Consider the following 23,756-nt stretch of genomic DNA (forward strand, 5'->3'; position numbering starts at 1 on the left):
GACCGTACTTCTACAATGATGATGTGAATCGTAAAGTAAATGTGAATGGTGAATGCTACCGTGAAATGATGTCCAACTTTGTTTTGCCAAAATAGAAGAGCTTGACTTGCATGACATGTGGTTTCAAGAAGACAGTGCCACATGTCACACAGCACGTGCAACAATGGACTCATTCAGAGCTGAGTTCGGTGAACATTTTATTTCACGTTCGGGACCGGTCAATTGGCCGCCTAGATCGTGCGATTTAACGCCTTTAGACTATTTTTTGCGGGGCTATGTTATAAAAATGTGAATATAAACAAGCCCGAAATGTTGGAAAGAGTATTCCAAAATTGAATAATGACCATTTGAGGTCAATATTTGGATGAAATAATCTATACATTCGAATTGTTTTGTGTTTTTTTTTTGAAAAACTTTAATATAGCTTTTAAAAAATCACCCTTTATAAAGATCTAAGCCATCTCAATCATTAAAGCATAATGAGTTGCTCACGTATCTTTAGGGACTCAAACTAGTTTTATTAAGTTTAGAAGAAAGGCTCAAGATTTATGGGGTGTCAAAATAGGCCATTAAACTGGCCTAAGTGTGTCCTTCTCCATCACAGTCAACCACTTTAACCTAACCTGACCCAACCTTTGTTCAAAATAAGCCCAAGATTTCTTACATTTACATTTCTTACAAACATCGAATTTAAAGTTGCCTGATTTCATAACGATGTAATATTTTTTGGACAAAAACGAAGAAGCACTGGAAATTCTATGACTATTTACCTTGGCTTAGAGCCTTATCTTTTTTTACAATAAGCGCATACTCAAAGGGATAACTACCCTTATTATGTAGACACAGTGTGAGCACTAGGAAAGGGGGAGTGGGGTTGAAAGGAGGTGTCGGTGCACATTGGTTTTGAATTCCTGAATATTGTAATAGCTGCGAAAGACAGAGTGTGGCAAGGCATTCCACATTCGCATAGTACGGCTAAAGAACGAATCTCTGTACTTGACAGTACAACCGAAGTTGGGCTGGAGGGTATATTTATGAGTGTTCCTAGAAGCGCGAGTATTACGGTTGAACTGTTTAAGGGGAGGAATGCAACTGGCTATTTCTCTAGAGCATAAACCATTAAAATAACGGTAAAAGAGGGTGAGAAAAGAAACATTTCGAAGATGTTCAAGTGACGTAAATGATCTTATGATGGTAATATCACCAATCAATCTAAATGCTCTACGTTCAGTACTACCCAATAGGCTTAAGTAAGTTGCGGGAGCTCCAGCCCAGATATGGAAGTTATATTCAAATTTAGGACTATATAAGTCTTTTAGACAACAGCTAAATCGGGAGGGGAGAAAAACTTCCCATCATCTTAAAAAACCCAAAACATCTTGCGGTATTTATGGCAACATCGTGTATGGGATCGTTCCACAAAAGGTGGTTAGTGGCACACATACCGAGCTTATCGAGATGTTCAGTTTCCTCAATGCAAGTGCCATTTATGGATAATGGCAAGAAGCATTAAATTCCCCGCAGTTTCTTATTCCCCATTGAACAATTCTGTTTACGTCGGAATTTTTCATCGTTGCAGTTCCACATCCGAAGAAAAGTTGTGTGAATATGAAAACGAATATGAAAAGCTAAGAGTACTATCGTCAGCGAAACAATGTATTGGATTCGATGTTGCAGACAAGAGATCATTAATAAAAATGAGAAAGAGTGTTGGAGATAAAACAGAGCCCTGGGGAACACCAGAATTTAATTTTATGGTTTTCAGACTTAAATAAATCCAATATAACTTGTATTGAACGATTCGAAAGGTAATTAGTAATTATTTATCCAATGAAGTAGGAATTCATGAAAACCGAAAGCACGCATTTTCGATCAGATAGCCTGATGCCAAACCCTATCAAATGCTTTTGAAATATCAAGTACAATAATCTTACTTTCTCCAAAACTATGTAAAGATTTGCTCCACTGTTCGGTGAGATGAACCATGAGATCACCAGTGGACCTATTGCTAGGAAAACCGTATTGTCGGTCATTAAGAAGCTTTCGATCTTCGAGATATTTCTTAAGCTGATAATTAATCAGCGTTTCCATGACCTTGGAAAGTACGCACGTGAGGGCAATCGGTCGGTAATTAGAGGATGAGGAAGATTCGCCTTTCTTGGGAATAATCTATACAAATGCAGTTTTCCATCCGTTCGGAAAAGCTTACGCAGTAGTTTTACTGCCTTTGGAACATTGCAGTATTTTTTGTCGTAATTTTTGGTCATGTAAAATTTTGGTCCGTCGAATATGGGCGTTGCAGGCCTTCCGGGCTTGCTTGAACTTATTCCGGTTTTCCTCAGTTCGATTGGCTTTAAAACAACGAAAACTTACATTCTTGACCCTAATAACCTCTTTACATCTGGCATCGAACCATGCGTTTATCTTAGGTCCGATGCTTTTAACCCTATTCGTGATAAAAGTTCTGATTCCCAAGAGAATCAAACTTGTGATCATATCAGCGCTGGCGTTAACGTCACTATGGAGAAAGCATAGTGACCAATTAAAGATCCTAAAACAGTTATTGAGACCGTCCCAGTTGGATTTCTCGTATTGCCAAACGGTTCTCTTAGGACCTCTTTCTTTAACTGGAGAGTTTTTACACGAGAAATTTGCTGATATGACACAATGGTCAGATGTGCCTAGGGGAGATAGAACACTAGTAGTGTACTTACCAGGGTTAGAAGTAAAAAGAAGTCAAGAGTGTTTTCTGCTCGACCTACTACGTCCGATATTCGAGTAAGTTGATTCGGTGTAGCGTGGTTTATTTTTTTTTTAGTTTTATACTTTTTTTTTTTCATCACTCTTGATATTTTGTTTGCTATTTTTATGTTTCGTTTTATTATTGATTATTTGTTTCTTTTTATATCAACATTTAAAATTAAGGGGAAACAATTAAACAAATATCACGATTAGGCACAAGACTCAAACAAGACGTGCATGGGCAACGGACGCACAACACAGAGGGGACCTTCCCCAACGAAAGTTCACTGACAACTTGACTTGGATAAGCAGCAATTTTGCAATTTTTCTTAAAATATAGTTCCAACGATAACAGTTCTTATCATACACAATTTTTTACTGAAAAATAATAATAAACCAGATTATCACCTCATATTTGCGCTATGTACAAAGCTTATTATGGGGCACTGAAGCGAATACGTTCTTTTTTTAAACTTTACCAAACAATCGCTTTCCCTGGTTGTATGCTGATTGTGTTTAATTGTCTCCCTTAAATCATTAAATTCTATATTCTAATTGAAAATCATACTTTTAAGTCAAATTCCCATTACAAGGCTCTGGAAAAAAATAAGAATATCTATGAAGCATATGGGTTCACCACAGAATGTCACTGTCTGCATGGTTTGAAGGTGGGTTTATTTATATTTTTGTGTCTTAACACAACTGCCACACTCATTATAAAACCAATGTGACTCAAAGCAGATAATAACATGACATGGGATTCATTTAATATGACATCCTTATAAATTGTTGGTAAGAGAAAGCTCGGTGAAGCTGTCAAAATGTTATACTGATGGTTTGGTTAATTTGGTTTTGATACGTCAAACGAACTCTGAGTGTCTGAATACATCCAAATTATAAATACATTAATTATTCAATTGAATGGTTACAAAATTACAGCAAATTTTATTTCTGTGAAGTTTTTGTCTTGTCCTTTCTTTAAAGAGTCTTTAATTCCAGAAAGTTCATTGGCATAATGATAATAAGGTACATTTAAACGTTTCTATTGCAGTACCAATAATTCACAATGATGCGTTGTTTTTGTTAAAGAGGGTAGCATAGTTGGTTGCAATATATTTTGGTAGATATTCGTTGATTCTGCCTGCTCACAGAGGTGTTGTTTGTTGAAATTGAGAAACGTACTCTAAGCATACTTTTATTTAGACTATTGACGAGTTCAGGACAACACAAATTTAGGACGGAATCATAATAAAATAGTTATGATGCGATGATGAATACTGAAGAAGAAGTAATATCGAAAGGGGATAGCAATTATTCCAATGACAAATCCGAAAAAATTCAGCAGATGGTGACAAAATCCAAATCAAAGAAAACAAAGCCTGATAAAGTCAACTGTCAACATAACATTTTGACCACTTTATTGGGAAACATATAAAGTTTGTAGAAATCGCCTCTAGATTTGTTTTATTCCTCTCTTCAAGAAACTTATATACCACATAGTAAAGCAATAAAATCTTAAGGCTGTACAAGATAACGTAAACAAAGCAGCAAACATTACTTAACATGAAATAAATAAATTCATTGGTATAACAATTTCTATGTCAATAGTTGGAACAAGGCTCTAAGGATAATCACAAATATATGAAAGTATGACATCCAAAGGATTTAAAGGCATACAAATAAATATTAACATTAACGACAACAACAATTGTATTCCCTTGGCAAATCTAGGACACGACAAGATTTTTAAAGTGCAACCATTTTTGGGCGGCATCAAGAAGCAAGTATTACTAGTGCCAAGGAAAGAATTGTTGGCAGTTCACGAACAAACAATTCCAACTGAAGCTCTTCATGACATTAAGCATTACAAAATACTCATAGGGATACAAAAGTCCAGTGAGATATCACTGGATACGAAAATTGGTCTATTGCCATTAGGCATTGTATGTCTTAACCATATTTCGAATATAGAAATCGCTTCTAAGAAATAACCTAACAAAAAAGAAAGAGAAATCTATAAGGTTTCATGTCTAACATTGTTTATCGATAGTTTCACCAACAATGCTCTAGTGAAATAGCGATTTGCATTCCTTTCCTCAAACAATTCAACCGTAATACCTGGGCTTCTAGGAATTCTCATCAGTTCACCCTTGAGCCCAACTTTAAACGTCCTGTTAAGTATAGAGATTCTTTCTTTAGCGGCACTACACGAATGAGGAATGCTTTAACCGGCTCATTATTTCCCACTCATTACAATATAGATTGGCATCTCCTTTCTCATTCTGCCCTCCCTTCCTGATTATTCGCACAATGTTCAATCAATCATTGGTATTAATAACCCACTTAAGGCTGATTTATTAGATTCTATTCATGGTTTATATAGATTACAAGAGAAATGTTCAAAAAGAAGATTTTTTTTTCATATGTTGGATATGTGTGTTGCCAATGCTTGGATTATATGGCGATGGTTCTTTTTGACTTCCAATAAGCAATCACGAACACCTCTGCAAATTTGCAAAACTTGTAATGTCACGGAAAAGAGGCCCCCTACAAGTTGGGGTGCTGAAAAAAGTAGAGATGGAACTCCACTGCGTTGTCAAATTCATTTAAGTTGCGAAAGTCTAGTGTATTCAAAACACCAACTTGGCTTATTCCTTGACCTTATTGAAAACTGATAAAGTTGAATACAAAACGACAAAAATGGAAGGATTGTCCACTTAAAGCTTACAATAACACACTACTGTGAAATAAATCTAAATTAAAGTCAATATTTTTAATTTTTGAAAAGATATTTAAGTCAAAAGTTAAGTTTTTATCAAGTACTAGCACTAGAGGACACAAGCGTCCACAGGTTTTTCTCAAAACCCGCCTCTGTCTATCCACTCCTACTCTCACCTCCCCGCGGTGAACATCGGGTGCCTAGTACCTCAACTGGAGATTGGGTTCCAATACCAGTGGAAAGTTGTTGGGGGCAGCAAACGATAGAGGGGGGAGAGGTGTTTCCACTAAGGCACCTCTCCTTATCCAGGCGGCAGCGGACGAATTCTCGAGATGGAATCAACGGTGGCGTCACAAGTTCCACTAAGGTTGAACTACTTAGTAAACACATTATAGGGCTTCTTCGATACATTCGGAGCCCAGGCCTGTAAGGAGCGGTTCATCCGGCTCCCCTTCCTTGGAGTTATACTAAGGATCTGGCCCTCCAGGTTGGGGGTTGTGCCATCGGGGTGACTTCCTGGCCACGTAAAAAATACCTTAAGTTTCGAAGCACCAACAAACCTCGGATACGGACGGATTTACTGTTGACAACCCACGCAAACTAAATAAGGACAACGAACTTCAGATATATACGTGGAATGTTAGGTCCCTTAACAAACCATGTACAGCAGAACAATTAGCGGAAGCCCTAAACTGCTGTAAGGCAGATATTACCGCCATCCAAGAATTGCGATGGGATGGACCTGGCAGACGCAAACTAAAAGACTGCGATATATACTACGGCGACTGCTACCGAAAATAAAGACAGCGTCTATTTGGGTGTTAATTTGTTGTCTTGAGTTTCAACAGTGTGAGCGAGCGCATCAAGACAATCCGCAGCAAGGCTAAATTCGCTTATTTAAGCTTAATATGCGCGCATGCCCCAACAGAGGAGAAATATGAAGACACCAAAGACATATTCTTCGAGCTCTTGGACAAGACATATGAGCAGTGCCCTGGCTATGACATTAAAATTGTCTTAGGAGATTTTAATGCCAAGTTACAAAGCGAAGACATCTTTAGTGGCATAATCGGGAGATACAGCCTGCACGACAGAACCTCCGATAATGGATTTAGGCTGTCAATTTCGCTGCGGGGCGAGACGTTCTGGTAGCTAGTACGCAGTTCACGCATCTTGATATCCACAAGGGGACATGGAAATCTCCTGATCAATCAACGACACTTCTCCAATATACAGGATATCCGAACATTCCGAGAGGTCAACATTGACTCAGACCACTACCTCCTTGTAGCCAAGGTACGGCTACGGATATCAAGATCCAAGCCAAAACAAGGAAATACTGTGAGAAGATTCGACGTTAAACGGCTACAATCGCAGGAGACTGCCATGTCCTTTTCCGATCGAATCTCTAATAACCTCTTAAGGAGTCCTATGCTTCCTGCATTAAGCATCGAAAACCAGTGGCAACATTGCCTTGCAGCCATCAGAGATGCCGCCTCTGAAGTGCGGCCACCACAGTGAAACCCCTGGTTTGACGACGAATGTCGGCAAAGGCAAGCAGCGAAACAACAGGCATATAAAACGGTGCTGCACAGAAGTACCAGAGCTGCTCGCGAGCTCAACGATCAGAAGAAGAGAGAAGAACACTGAAGTGAAGTTGATATATCTAAACTGAAGTTAAACAAAGCTGCTAGAGCTCAGGGCATCGCTGTCGAACTATTTAAAGCAGCAGACGATGACTTGGTAAAGACCATGCATCAACTCATTTGCCAAATATGGTCCGAAAAAAGCATGCCCTATAAGTGAATTCTCAGCATAGTTTGCCTAATACATACAAAAGGAGACATTCTACATTGCGCCAACTACGTAGGCATCAGTCTCCTTAACATTACGTATAAGATCCTCCCTGCCGTATTATGTCAACGTCTGAAGCCATTCGTCAACAACCTGATTGGTCCTTATCAGAGTGGCTTCAGACCAGGAAAATCCATTATCGACCAAATATTCACACTACGGCAGATCTTGGAAAAACCCATTAGCTTCAAATCGATACCATACTTATCCGTTCGAGGAGAATGACGATGGAGAATGCACGCTGCTCTATCAAGGTCGGAAAAGACCTTACCGATGCATTTGATGTCAACAAAGGTGTTAGACAAGGCTATGCACTGTCATGCGGCTTCTTCAACATCGGTCTGGAAAGAATTGTGCAAAACTCAACTGTCAACACTAGAGGCACAATCTTTCAAAGGTCCATCCAATTACTCGGATAAGCAGATGATATTGAAGATCCGACGGAAGCGAAGAAGATGGGTTTAGTGGTCAATGAGGGCAAGACCAAGTATATGCTGTCATCAAAAAAGGACACTGAACGACGACGTCTAGGACAATACGTCACCATGGGCAGCTATAACTTCCAGGTAGTTATGGAATGTGTCTACCTAGGCACCGCTATAAACACAGACAACGGCACCAGCGCTGAAATCAAACAAAGAATAACTCTTGCAAATCGCTGCTTCTTTGGACTTAGAAGGCAATTGAGAAGTAAAGTATTCTCTCGGGCATGTAAAATCACCATCTATAAGGCACTCATCATCCCGGTTCTCATTTATGGCGCTGAGGCCTGGACCCTGTCAAAGAAAGATGAGAGCGTCTTAGGATGCTTCGAGAGAAAAATTCTTCGGGCGATTTTTGATCCCGTACGCATAGATGGAGAATGGAGGAAAAGATATAACGACGAGCTGTACGGGCTGTACAGCGACACTGACCTAGTTAGCAGAATCAAAGTCCAACGGCTTAGATGGCTAGGTCATGTAGAGCGGATGGACATCAACGCTCCAGCCCGGAAGGTCTTCGAATCCAATCCCGAGGGACGGCGCAGTAGAGGAAGACCACTTCTCAGGTGGCGCTCCCAGGTGGGAGAGGTTATGGAGACAGCTAGCTAGGGACCGAGCTGGATGAAAACACACGTTGGTTGAGGTCCAGCTCCGCCCCGGACTGTAGCACCACCTTAAGTAAGTAAGTATGTTTTGTATAGAAACTGTTCAAAACCGTTTGATTTTTCTTTAAATTTAACCGAAAAACGAAACAATATTTTTCATAAAACAAAATTAGTTGAGAGTCGACCATCAATTTTAAATAACTTTAAGTAATACATTTTTTAGGATTTTATTTTTTGTAAACAAAACTTTCAATTCGAGTTCTCTTACAATTTTACTGAAAGTTGACAATAGTATTTTTTAAAAGATAAAATTAACTGGAAGCCATAATCGCAAATTTAGTCGGTTTTTATCAACTTTGAGGAATGTTACAATAACTTTCTATTGGAAGTTAATAACTTTAAAAAGTTTTATACAAAACATTAATATTTAAGCTGTCGAGGTCTTAAATTAAATAAGCAATATTTTTGGCGGACCTTTATCCTTATGTATATGATTGATTTTAGCGAGAAGTCTTACCAAATTTTAAAAATAATATTTTGTATGAAATGAAATAAGCTTTTAGTCACTATATTATTTGATCTCAATTATTTTTTTGTTTCGTTTTCCTTTTTCAATACATTTTATTTTAAGAAATTCTAATTCTTAAATGTTCAAGGTGATAAAGATTTTTTTAAGTTTGATTTTAATTATAGAGAAACTGTTTGAAAGACTTGTTTAAGAACAAAACATTCAACTTGAAAAATCTGACCCATAACAAAAAAATCCAATACGAAGTTAAAAACGTACAATAAGTCACACCCAATAATAGTAAACAAATTCCTTAATGTAATTTAAAGATTCCTAATTCACTGCTACTTATCGATCAAAAAGTTAAGCTTTTCAAGTTTTCCACACCAGATAAATATTTTCCCTTCAAATGAAAACATCTTTGAGAACCTAGAAAAGTTCTAAGCCAAAAATAATTCTTTATGATATCTAGGGTAGATAAAAATATGTAAACCAAAAAATTCTCTGAAAAAAAGTCTACTTAAAAGTCTGGTCCTTTATTTATAAATCCTTTCATTAACAAAACCATGGATTTTATTCCAGCTCATCTTTCCCTATCTTCTTTTCATCCATAATTCTTAGGTTCAAAAAGCTAAAGAAAAAAAAAACAATTAAGAGTCGCTTGTATATAAAGCTCAAAGATTATAAAACCCACAGATTATCAAATGACTTCCTTAAGTGTTAATCAGAAGCTGCTTTCTCATATAGTCAACCAAGTCAATATAGCTGTCTTTAAAAATCCCGAAATAATTTCTCGTTAAGCATTATTGTCGCCAGAGGCATTGGGATGATTCTAAAACAAAAATACTTATAAAACAAAAAGAAAATATCTAGCTACACCATCACGATATCATTCCTCATTTTTGCCTCGAGTCTTTTGGCATCTTATCCTATCTCGAATTCGACACTATACATACATAGACTAACAGCAATTCGTATACTCAATATTGTTTATTTGAAGTATCAGAAGGATCCCATAGAAGGACGAGCCATGTTGCTCGCAAGGATGCAGTCAATCTTCGTTTTTTTTTCTCTAGTTTGACTTCATCCTTTTCCAACCTCCTAGCCCTCCTCTTCATCCCCCCATACCGACTTACCATCGTGATATAGGAACAAAAGTCCTAAGCTCTGTTTTCAGTTTGAAGATACAAATTTCATTTCGTATTTATGTGGTGTATGTTTTCTTAAAGACAGAAAATGTGTGTTGTGTGACGCATGTGTGACACATGTGTGTTTACTTAAAGTTTCAATGTGTTTGGTGTCATGAATCTATACATATGTATGCATACATATTTTTATCCTATGCCGATAATGTCCTTTTCGTCCTGACGCTGACGGTCTAAATTCCGAACAGAACAAAACAGAAGAAGGCAAAAAGAAGCCAATGAATACCCACTTACCATTGAGAGTGTGCCAACGGAGCTGGGAGGCTGTCCTCCATTCCTAAGCGTACAATAGCCCATGGCATTCGGATGGGATGAGTGCAATGTCATGCCAGATGAATTGTACTTTTGCGGCGGAGGCGTACTCGACGATAATAGCCCCCTCGTGGGACTACAACTTGTGTCGATGGTTGATATATGCTGTCGCCGTCTTATGTAATCGATCTGGAATGGAATAGAAAAACATAAAGAAAAACTCGGTCACAATACGATTTCATACACATCACAATGAATATACAACTATACGAGTATATAGGGAAAGAAAAATGTAGGAGTGAGATTAATGATGAAGGAGAAAAATGTCCTTTCAGAAAATATCAAAAAGGACCAACAAAAAAAAACACCACGACCACATATATCTCTCCAGCATGTGTTTGAAACTTTAAAGTTTAACCTTTTTTTTTTGTTAAATGGATTTAAGAGAAAATGTTGGCGGATTTTATCAGTTTGAAGTGAATACTGAGGGTATACGAGATAGAGTAGCTGCTACTGTACACAAGTTACGAGCACTGAACGACTTGCCACTTAGTTTTTAAATGCTCTGTGGGACTTTAAATGGATTTCGTTATAATGATCATTTTTATTGGACCTGACCTGACATAGAGCTAAAGCTCTAGTGGCATTGTGTGATGCGTAATAGCAGCATCAGGACAACGAGAGACGATGCGAGGCAAGGGAGATATATTTGCAGAAAACTCAATTAATAAGGAAAGTAGATAAGTGCGAAATGGCTTTAGCTTAACCCAACATTTTAATTTCATTTGGAATTTTTTTTTGTTTCAAGTAAAACTGCTTATATAGTTAGAAGGAAATTAAGAGAAGTTAAAGAATAAAATAAAATTGGTTTTGAAATAAAAATAAAATTTATTTGATTATAATCAAAAGGTTCTATATAAAGAAATGAATTGACATGGTTTTTCGATGAATTTTTTTATTTATAGTACACTCCTCGTCACTTGAATAGGACACCAAATGGGCCTGTTTTTTAATCATCCATTGCTTCCAAACCAAGCATGCTAGAGATTTTTTTTTTGTAAATAAAACTTAATTTAATTCTTGTTATTTGACAAAAAGAAAGGTCTTTAAGTGTTAACAAAGTATTTTCAACCAAAAATCAGCTAAATAATATGTCCACTTGAATAGGACATTTAAAGACATTTAAATAAAAAAAAAAACATTTTAGAGATGTCTGCTTCTTTTCATTACAGAAATAAGTTAAATTGTCAATAAGTGGAGCATTTTATATACAATCAAAATATTTATTACTGTGTAGACCCACGACGCCGCTGGATAGCTGAAAAGTGAACTAGCGACGAATGTTCCATTAATCGGAACCAGAGCTGTGAAAACTGAGTTACCTTCTAAATAAGAAGGAGAAAAAGACCAGATATCACTCTGAAGAACCAGCTCCAGGTCTCACAAGCCGGCCATGAAAGAAAATTTTCAAGTATGATGAAAACACAAGTAAAAGCCACGGGTGAACGGACTGATAATGTCGACAACCCCTTCCGCAAACGAAAAACGGACATCGATAAAATGTACGTACACTCAGCTGGCTACGCAAAGCGGAACATTTTGCTCATGCTCTCACTGAACTCAAAGCTGATGTGACAGCCCTCCAGGAAATTCGATGAAATGGGCCAGGCAGTAGGGTGATTGGAGGCTGTGATTTCTACTATGGGATGTGTCTACTCGATGGGAGGAAGCGCTTATTTGGATGTGGTTTTTGCTAGAAAAGAGAATCTAATGCAAAAGTTTTAGAGTTCGGGAAGTAAGCTTAAGATTGCCAACAATCTGCATTAAGGCCAAATTCCGCCACCTAAGCCTTATCAGCGCGCATACCTCGACAGAAGAGAAGAATGACAAAACCAAAGAAGAATTTTACGAGCTTCTTGACAAAAAAAGAATTTTAAGATGTTAAAATTCTCCTGGAAGATTTTAACGTCAAAATTGGTAAAGATGGCATCTTTGGTAGGTAAATCGGAAGACATAGCTTAGGCTTATCGACTTCCTAGCCTAGAAAATCATGGTGTTGAGTAGCACCAAATTCCTTCGCCCAGATATCCACAAATGTACTTGGCGGTGCTACGATGATCAAACATGTAACCAAATCGATCATGTTGCTATTAACGGAAGACACTCCTCTAGCATACTTGACGTTCATATGTAGAGAAGGCAAACAACAATCACGAGGAGAAGATTCAAGACTGCAGCAGAAGGATACCGCCAATGCCTTTGCCACCCGAGTAGCCCTAGATCCTACGAGAAACTCTACAACGGACGAGATGTGTCATACTGGCAGCAGTCAAAAAGAAAACAACGGGATTCACTAACCGCCCTGGAGCCTGCGAACATAAGGAGCAGAACACCGTAGTCGAGACGTGGTCAATTCTAAAAATCTGGAGAGATAATTTCAACAAGTTGCTTAATGGTGATGAAGTAATAGATTCCACCAGACAGCAACCACGTCAAATATATTTGGTTGACGATCTAGAGTTCCACCCAACCGACCAGAGTGAGATCAAACTAGCCATTAATAGGCTAAAGTCGAAGAAATCGGCCGGTGGTGACGGTATGTTATTGGAGCTTTTTAAGTACACTGGGGCAGATCTGGTAAGGAGCATGCACGAGCTAGTAACTAAGATTTGGTCTGAAGAAAGCATGCCCGACAAGTGGAATTTAAGCACCATTTGCTGATCCATAAAAAAGTTGACCGCCTTCACTGAGCCAACTACAGAGGTACTAGCCTTTTAAACATCGCATACAAGACCCTGGTTAAGATTATTATGTGAATGCCTGAAGAGATTTACTGACTTCAGGCCTGGAACATCTATCATCGACTAAATTTTCACTCTTCGCCAAGGCTAAAAGGCCCAAGAACATTACATCGAAACACAATTTCTTTTAATTAGTTTTGAAGTTTCGTTTCATTAATTATGACAGTGTAGACAGTAACGAACTATACCGTGTAATGTTGAATTTTGGTATCCCTACCAAACTGATACGGCTTCTCAGGATGACGTTGGAAAATGCTCGTTGCTGCATCAAAATTGGGGGAGACTGAACTGAAACCTTCGAAACCACCAGAGAACTTCGAAAACGTGAAGTGCTGTCATGTAGTTTATCAAAAATTGTCCTTGAAAGAGTGGTGCGCGACACCAACGCCAATACAAGTGGAACCATCTTTCAAAAACCCACATATTATAGGAAGAACCAAACGAATAATGGTGGGTGCCTTCTCCAATATCTAGTCTGAGGCGAAGAAAATGGGTTTTGACATTTACGAGGACAAAACGAAGTATTTACTGTCGTTAAGTAGAGTCGATTCACACTGTCAAAACGTGACAATTGATAGGTACAATTTCGAGGTGGTAAACGAATTTATCTATCTGGGCACTGCTGTTAATTCTGCAAATGACATCAGCGTGAAGGTCAAACGTAGAATTACTCTTGCTAATCGTTGTTTCTTGCGCCTAAGCAAGCACATAAGGAATAAGGCCCTATCAGCGTATTCAACGCTTTAGATAGCTAGTGCACGTCGAGCGAATGAACATCTAATCTTCAGCCTTTAAGGTAATCAACGCTAAGCCTGAGCGAAGAAGAAACAGAGGCAGGTCTCATCACCGGTGGAGTGATCAAGTTGAGCTCGACGCACGTCATTTTGGTATTTGAAACTGGAGGCTTGAGATCGAATAAGCTGATGAAATTTACTACTGGAAGCCCAAGAGCACAATGCGTTGTAGTGCCAACTAAAGTAAGTAAGAAAGTAGAACCACCTTTTTCCTCCAGACATATGGATTGAAAGGGATGTATACAAATTACAAGTATAAGTAAGTAAAATAGAGCAACATGCTAATTTAATGGGTTCTGTAAGTGCGGAAACACTCGAATATTGCTGTCCTGATTCATAAACTTGACGTGTCAACCCAAACATTTTCTACGATATGCAAATCTGGAGAATAGGGCGCTCAGCTAATAGATCCACATTGTGGCTCTGTGTATAGGTTTTTACTCCCTGAGCTGTTTGTATTGGTGCATAATCATGTTGATAAACTCCAAAACCATAAACCATCGTAAGATGGAAGTTGACATAAATTATAGTTCGCAGGTTACATAATAAGAAATAGTCCATATAAGGGGCCTTCCGAAATAATTTTGTTTTCATTGAAGAAAACCACTCGGTTCCACTCCAAATTTCAAGTCACATGTGCGCGACAAAAACTGAGGCGTTGTTCTTTTCAAACCGGGTTTAGAGATGCTTATATGTTTAGCTTTCGAAACAACACGACACATACTTTTAAGACTTGCTTTAACACTACATTTTTCCCGTGAATTTGACGCCTTTCTTATGTATTGACAATCAATTCCAAAGCCTGTTTGCTTTACTTAACCATCTCCTAAATGCAATTCAACAAAAACTTCCAGATCTCTTTACCTTCCAGGACCTTCTGAGAGGATACGGCATTCCTATTAGACGAATCAATCAACTTTTAGACAAAAGGATCAAAAGCAAAGTAAAGTTTCTCATTCCGTCTTCCCAATCATTCCCGGATGTTCCAGGCAGTACTTTTGGCGATAAAAGAAGTCTTGTCGTGGCTTAAAGAAGACGTGATATCAGCATCTGATATCCGTATATTTTGTCATATAGTCCGGCCATTATCAAATCTCTGGGCTCTGTCGCTACAAAATCTATAACAGTACATAGCTGCCAACTTTCTCTAATGGCACAACAGTGGAACATTCTCCTTTGCTGGGTGCCGGGCCTTAGAGATATTCCTGGAAATTGTAAGGAAGTTGAACTCGTCAGGAATTTTACAGAACAACCTATTGTACCACTTTTGGCTAATGATGGTATACCAATCGCTAAATGTAAACTATTGCTAATGCAAGACGCTATGAAGGAAGCAAAAATCAGGTAGAATAACACCACCACGTGTCAAGTCACGAAAAACATCTGGCTTACACTATATTTAAGGAGCTCAAAGTGCTTCCTATCTCTAAGCAGATCACATAATAGCTGGAAAATAGGTGTCATAGCTTCGCACTGTCTAATAAGTAAGCACGAAACGCTGCTTTCAAATGACTTTTGCAGCACTGCGTGGATGAGGAAGAGAAGTAAATAGTTCTTCACCTACTCTATACATGCCTTGATCTAGCTCAAACGCAAAGATTAACTATGATAATTATTCTATAACGATCTCAATCATATTGACATAATCAGTCTTTCATGTTTCGTAAGGGATTCAAACTGGTTTCATTGAGCTTAAAAGAAATCCTCGAATTTTATGTGGTATCCGAATGTGCCATTAAACTGAATAAATGTGTTCTGCTCCATCACGGCCATTTTAACCTCATCTAATCTAGGTAAAGAATACCCGTGGCCTGATGGTTAGTGCGTTGGACTACATCTGGTTAGATCAGTATTTATATTTCGACAGACATATAAATGCTGCTCTGACCAGGGCCAGAGGAGCCTTCGCTCTGACGAAACGGCTGTTTTTTAGCAGTCGGCTTGACCCCAGAGTGAAGGTAATTTGCTACATGGCCCTTATACGGCCAAGGATCGTTTATGGTTGTCCTGTGTGGTTCAACGTTGCCCCTTCCCAGATGGAGAAGTTTCGGGTGTTCGAGCGGCAGTGTGACGCTGTACCGGCTTATATCGAACAGCCGAGTCTTCTTATGTGCATTATTTTTCCAACGAAGTCCTATACAACGGGGCTCGAATCAACAGAATTGACAATTTCGTGATAAAACTCGTTCGAGGTCACATTGCAAGAGCTATGTCTTCGACCAACAATTTAATTTTCGGGGCGTTCTATCCGAACGACGAGTATTTTGAAAGTGCACGCTTGAGCGGCTTCATTCCACCAGAGGCATTACTCTTTTTAGACAAATGCGGTCTGATACAGGATAGATTGGCAGTTCCGTTAATCCACCACGTCAGACGAAGAACCGTGGACAGGCGACTCCCGTACAGTCGGGACGTCATGGCACAAGGCGGAGCAGAGCTCCTTCGGTTCAGTAGGGCTGTGTCCGAACGGAACCGAACTGATAGGCTGAAGCAGGAGAACCAGTTTTGGTGGCTTCAATCGGCACTTGATATTGGGTAGTCGGGATGGGGTTTTAAGCTTTGGCCGGCTTACATACTTGTTTTATAGTTTTAGGGTTTAGGTTTAAGTAGAATAGGCATGGTGGCACAAAAAGAAATAGAAAAAGAAATAATAAAAAAATACAAAAAATATCAAAAAAAAAAATTAAAAAAAAGGAAACATGGAATATATGAAAAAAAAAAAAAAAAAAGACAACAAAATATGAAAAATAATGTTAGATTTGCTGCTGTGGTTGTTCTAGTTTTAAGTAGTTTATAGGTAGAATAGGTAGTTTAAGTTAGTTTTAAGTTTTATTTTAGGACCTAATTTTAAGTAGTTTGTAAGTAAAAATAAAAAAGGATATTGATATTAGTTTTTTTTTTCAACTTTTCTAATAAATACAAAAATAAATAAAATTTAAATGAAGTAAAATAGATCTTAGGGCCGAAAGGCATTAGTATTAAGTGTTATAGTTTAACTTAGAGTGTCCGTATGGGACCATTAAGTTAGTTGTAAGTTATGGATAATTAGGCTAGTTTTATGAATTTTTGTCTAGCTTTAAGATAGGTTTAAGATTGAATAAATAAAAATGAATTTGAAAAAAAAAAAAAAAAAAAGTGCGTTGGACTACCATGCCAGAAGTCTTAGGTTCGATCCCTGCCTATGCCATATACATTTTTTCACGGGTACTCCAATTGACAAATTCTCGAAGAGTAATTCTTGTCATGAATGCTTTTTCAAAATTTGACGTTTGGAATCGGCTTAAAACTGTAGGTCCCCTCTATCTCACACGCACAAATGGTTGAGACTTGAAAGGCACTAGGCCCTAGATCTCAGTGGACTGTTGCGCCACCCAAATTAGATTTCGGTGTTCGTTGGTTTTGAATTCCTTAAAATTCCAACAATATTTAAAGACAGAGTGAGAGGTAAGGAATTCCACATTTTCGTAGTACGATTAAAGAACGAATATATGTACTTCACAGGACGACTAAAGTTGTTCTTAAAGGTAAACATTAAACTCTGTTCAAGAAACTTAAGTATATTACTGAAACACTAGTCCAGAGATGGAAGCTTTGAACGTTGTATATAAATGTTTTATAGATTGAAACTAATAAAATAAAGCATCTTGCATCATTTTTGGCAATACAGCGTTTGTGATTGTTCCATAAAATTTGATTATTGATATGTATTCCGAGAATATTGAAATGTTCAGCTTCATTGATGGAAATGGAACTTATATATTGGAATTTCAAAGTTTTAAATTATAAACAGTTTCTTGTTTGGGTGAAGGTTGTAATTTAATGAGACTATCATATTTTGTGTCGTTATAGTTCCACAACGGAGTGATCTTAGTCTTGAAATGAGAATGGAAAGCTAACAGCATTATAGTCTACCAAATTTTGAATTTACAGAAAGGAGATCATTTTTAAAAATCAGGAAGAGAGTGGGGAAAAAACAGAGCCCTGTGGCACCCCAAAATTTAGTTTTTGGTAAACAGACTTAAAACCATCAAAACTATTGTATGCAACGATCAAAAAAGTATTTCTTATTCCAATATCTATTAGAGAGCTTGATACCTAACCCTATCGAGTATTTTTTGAAATATTATATAAAACAATGTAAAGTTTTGTTCTACTTATTGGTGAGATGAACCGTGAGATCATTGGGATGGCGTTAGTGTTTCAATTACGGTGGTAAAAAGTGACGCAAATATAATCGCTCGATGTTGATACTCAGAAGTGCTACTTTTAATCTATGCCCTTTTAATCTATGCCCTTTTAAAGGGTTTTCCATTAAAGGCTGGTCGTAATATAACAAATCTTATGTGAGATATCACTTAGGTCTTACTTTGAGTTGAAAGCACTATTAGTGACAAAAAATTGTAAAACATAACATTTTTTAAACCGGGCGCATTCATTTAAGAACGCATTGGAATGATCCAGTTTCCGATGATTTTGCAGCATAAATCAAGGCTAAATTAGACCGATAGACCAGCGATATAAGAAAGCCCCACAAGAAAAATTCCAAACAGGTCAAATCACGTGAACTTGGTGATTATAGTAGCCTAAGTTAGAAGTGAGTAAGATACGGTCCCTGCTATTTTTTAAGTGCTTAATCTCAGGATCTTTGGTTACGGAACTTAGTAAGGAGTATGTCTTTTAGTATCTTATGCTACAAATTGAAAGGTGTTGAAATCCGTCTGATCTTGTTCTCATAAATATGGATTAGTGCCAGAACTTGGCTGGGTTAACCATGAATTTTTATTATGTCATACAAACATTTTTGACACAACCCGTTAATGTAATGACATTTATTTTTCTTCAGCATGAACGTTTTTCTTTTGACTAAAAATTGTGTTTGTTATCAAATCATTCTGTATGACGTGTCAAAGTTTTAGTTCCTTTTTATTTCTGCGTTTGCACAATATTTTGTACGGTTTAAACTTTGTTTTTCGAAATTTCTAAACAAAGTATATATTTTTTGGATTCTCAGATCTTACACGGAATTTGTTGACAGTAGATATAAACGAATACTTCTTCGAAGTAGGATTTAAATTTGAAACGAATACTTGAAAAAAGTTAAACACTTTCATCAAAGGATACCGCTTTAGTAAAACCTTTTAGGTGATATTTTGAAAACCTTCATCAATTCTTATACAATTATTTTTGAAATACCATATAACCCTTTTCAAAAAACTACACAGGCAGTAAACTTAGAAAGCAGCTTTAGTAAAAGTAGTTAGGTTTTATTTTATTTTCATCGAAAATCAGCGATCTAAGAATTGTCAGAAATTATTTATTGGGGACATTCCTTAAACCGATATCATTGTATGTGTGATCAGACACAGCACAAAATTTGAAAGAGCTCTTGAAATTCTAAGAAATTGAACAAGTAAAATATTTGTCGAACCATAGCAAGACTTCTCATTTTTATTGATGAAGCTGATGATGATAATGTCAAAAAGTGCAATGAACTATTTGGCATAAGGTTGATAGTTGGGTTGGTATTGATTGCTGCCCATATTACATGTAATAGATGAATGAATATGCCCTGCACTTGTCGACATGCTGTTCCTTGAACCTTAAATCACGAATAATACAACCTTTCATCTCAATCCTGGGCCATTAATTTCACTTCTTTTAGCCGGGCTAGGTACCTATTTATGTACATTTTTCTATACACCAGTATAATATAGTAAGAACCGTACACCATTAACAGCAGTGTTCCTGCTGCACTGCACTGCAGGCAAAAAACTCTTAACATGGATGTGAAAATCTCCCTATTATACGACGACGACTCCGACTTCGACCTCTTCCAATTCCATTATACACCATGACATACCCTTACCGATATTATGGCTATCAGTTGAACAAGAAATTTACTGCAGACATGCTGATTTATCGATTCTCAATTCATTTGCTTTAGCCTTCTTGCTTTTAGTCCTTGCAAGCAAACTCACATATGTGATGATCGACCCCAACCTCAACATTGCTTCAACCCTCAAATCTCCAAACCCCAACAAAAACCCAAACTCAAACGCCCACGCCACAAATATAAATGGTCTTCATTATTTTCGTCTTCGGTTTTTGTTGCAGGTCTTTCTTAAAATCATATATCTACCTACTCGTAGAGACCACAACCTTTTTCGATAATTATAATTCACTATGCCAACACTCTATTGAATATGGAAGGAAGCTCATATAGCTCCAGAGCCTCAGAACTAGTAGCAAGCAGGAGGCCCAAGAACGAACACTTTGGCATACTCGTAAACTAGCATCAGGATATGGGAAAGGACGAAAACAATAATTATTATTCGCTTACCTGATCATCCGAATCAATAGTTTCGGGAATAATATCTGGATTCTTCTCATCACTCTCATTACCATCGATCTCCTTGCTGCCGGAGCTCTTATCACTTGGTCCTGGCGAACCATCTCTCGATGTGTTTTCGTTCGAAAGTGTTTTTCGTCGACGTCTTGAACTTTTGCAGGGTATTCTTAAGGCAACGACTACAGCAAAACCTGCCACCATTACTGCTAACGTCAGACCGATGGTTAATGATAACACGGGTGATAGTAAAAGGGCCGTATGTGGTTTTTCTGTAAGAAAAAAAACAACCAAGTGAAAACAAAACGAAAATAAGGATATGAATTTGACTTGAGATAAATGCGGTAAAGGATAAATTTATCTCCGTTAAAAGGAATTTCATCACAAAAGTTTCGAAAGTTATTTTTTTTCTAAAATAAATATGTCAGGAAAAACATTTTTGAATTGATTAACTTTTTCTCCAAAGTTTTAGGATTTTTGAAGTTAGTGCAAAAAGGTCACAGTGCCCCTAATAGCATAACTTGGTTAAAATATCACTTTATCGATATATTTGGATATGATATAAACGGTTTACCAATAAGAAGTATCTTTTTGAATATCCAGCTGTATGGGCAACTGCCCCTTGTAGAACTGTCATTTTTGACAATTGACAAAAAAATAAGTCATTGCTTTAATTGAATCGAAATATGCTTGAAGTTTTGAAAATTTACTACAAAAATGTTTACAATTTTGAAAGCACAGTAAACCATAACAAAAATGTTTGGTCGTGGTGAAAAGGACATTTAAAACCGTCAAAACTCGTGGAAATCGTTGCAAAATTTGAGCTTTTTTGACAATTCTGTCAAAAGCAACTGAAAGTGCTATTACTGGCAGCTCGTAGTGTGGAAAACAACAAATATTTATTGGATCTTCGGCATTCCACAACCGAAATAACACCATATTTTGATTCAATATATGGGTCGTAAGGTGTTTTACAGCTTCTATCATTAGCAACTTTGTATCTTAGCTGATTGTGTCTTTGAAATGTCAAGTTGACTTAAGATAATTGGATATATTCACTAACCGTTAATTTCAGTACCATTTTTCTGAATCTTTTTAGTTTTAAGAAATACCAAAACATTTAATCTTATGAGGGAAAAATTCGTTTAAGTTTAAGGTAAAATATCTTATGTCGACATACAATTTGGCGTTGAATAAAATAAAAAAAAAGGTTATTTTACCTTAAATTTTCGTTTATAATTCTGTAAAAAGCACCCTAACTTGACTTAAGATGGTTTTGACCAAAATGATGACTTTAGGTCATTTACCTTTTCAGACGAGAATTAATAAATATTAATATTAAAAAATAATGAGCACTTGTATGCACTCAAAGTAAGGAGAGGGGGGGGGGGGGTTACCAAGCCCTTATCTTATGGAATTTAAAAAAAAACACTAAAAAATAAAATGTTTGGTTCAACTTTTACTTAACTTTTTTTTATTGAGAAATTCACCTTTACCACAGACTCAGACTTATAATTTCATATATATATAGACACCAACATATGTACACAGTGTCATTATGTATGTTTATAGGAACATGAACTGAACATACCTCTTTCCGATGTTAATTGCTTTTCGGGCATCCGTAGCATTGCCGCATTCATATTCGTTGGATCGGAACGTCCTTTTGAATTGAAGGCATACACTGAGAGTAAATAAACACTACCAGGTGTCAGAGCCGAAACCGAAAACTTTGGTACCGGAGAAGTTATGTTTGCTCTGATTTCCTGCAATGAAAAAGAAAAGAAAAACGAAATGGTTAAAGACTTTTCTCAAATTCAGTTTTTCAAAAAAGCCACAAAAACGAAAAGACGTGTTTTATAATTCTTTTTAAACTTTTATCTCATTTTCTCTGTGTCTTTGGTTTTGGATATGGAAGGTTTGAGTGAGTTTCATCTCTCGAATCCCATCTGAAAACAAGAAGTGTGTCTGTGACATATTATAAAGGGGCAGGATCCAGGAAGATTCCTTGCCTAGACACAAAAATTTCAACAGACACAAAAATGCATCACGTAATGTCACTGACATGTCAGAACTTTTAGTTGGCATTCGAGGTGGATGCATACTTATGCATATCCTTTTTGTGTGTTTGTACGTGTGTGTAGCAATGTGAATTTAAAAATTTTGAATGAATATACGAGTGATTGTTTGAAAGGACATACAGTTTGGAATATACGAGTATATGTACTTACATTTGAATGGGGTTCCCTCATTTCAAGCATAAACGATTGCGGTAGGCCACCATTGAAACCGTCAGTGCATTTGACAGTTAGTGATACCATTGATATGTTGGTTAGGGTACAGTTATGCACTTGGTCTGGTCGTCCTGTGTTAATAAAGACAATGTTAAATTAATGATGATTGTTATTTTATTTTTATTTTTTTAAAGTTATTTTATTGATGCATATACATAAACATATTATATATGTTAATATTTATAATAATTAAAGTTAAAGGATATTCAGTTCTAATTGCTAATAATGTCCTTTAAATGGTAATATGATGTCTATTATTTCTGAATACGAACTTGAACCGTTTTTTTAATTGAAATAAAACAAATCCACTAATACTGACTTTCATCGGGTTAGTTCACTTTTTCAGTGAAGACTTTAAGTTAAACCCGAGTTAACTCAGCAAAATTTTGCAAGTTTTTATGTGGGTAAGTATCCATAGCTAAATATCTGTTGTGTCATAAGTAAGTCTTCAAGGCTTCAAGCCATTTCCATGGCTGGTTTTTCCTTGTAATTTTATTTTGTTTAATTAAAAATTAATATATTTGGAACTTATTATTCAACAAATATTAACAAATTAACAGACTAAATTCTAATTACAAAAATTTAACTAAATATTAAAAAAACTCTTAAATATAGCTTTCAAAATTGTAAGTAAGGGAAATTTTATTTTTTTGGGCACCTGACTTATGCATACTTAAATCATATAATCAAATAAGATTTAAATTGTGAGTAGTATTTTCTTTATAATTAAGATAGGGATTGGAATTTTTGAGAATGATTTTTAGATCTTTGAGTATCTGAAGAAAATAAAATAAGATTTCTAACAAAATATGAACCAAACAAAGCATTTTTTTTTAATTTATGGTTTTTTAAAAAATCAAACTGACCTTGAGGCAAAATGTAAGACCATTATTTAAATTTATTTAAAGAGAACACAAATATTTATAAACGATTGCCATCATAGACATCCTAAAATTAAAAAAGTTATTTTTTATAAACTTTATAAGTTAAGATCCCTTGATATTTGAAATATCATTGAAAAGTCTTAAGACATAGTTTTTAAAAGTTACTAAAAATAAGGTAGTAACAATGCATACAAAAAAAAGCTTAAATTAATCTTATTATGCCATTATTTAAAATATTGGCGCAACATTAAATAATTAATAAGGGGTTAT

General features: G+C 36.5%; 1 protein-coding gene across 1 annotated transcript in view; it reads right to left on the bottom strand.

Moving 5' to 3' along the window:
- Positions 1-23,756, bottom strand: part of LOC129940050 (uncharacterized) — a 77,965-nt gene that overhangs the window by 25,511 nt on the left and 28,698 nt on the right. The window contains exons 10-13 of the mRNA XM_056048278.1: positions 22,540-22,673; positions 21,900-22,074; positions 20,303-20,580; positions 10,350-10,556 (exon numbers count right to left, since the gene is read on the bottom strand). Coding sequence (XP_055904253.1) covers positions 10,350-10,556; positions 20,303-20,580; positions 21,900-22,074; positions 22,540-22,673 — 794 coding nt within the window. The remainder of the gene's footprint in view (positions 1-10,349; positions 10,557-20,302; positions 20,581-21,899; positions 22,075-22,539; positions 22,674-23,756) is intronic.

Source organism: Eupeodes corollae, chromosome 1 (assembly GCF_945859685.1).
Source record: "Eupeodes corollae chromosome 1, idEupCoro1.1, whole genome shotgun sequence".
Classification (NCBI taxonomy): Eukaryota; Metazoa; Arthropoda; class Insecta; order Diptera; family Syrphidae; genus Eupeodes; species Eupeodes corollae.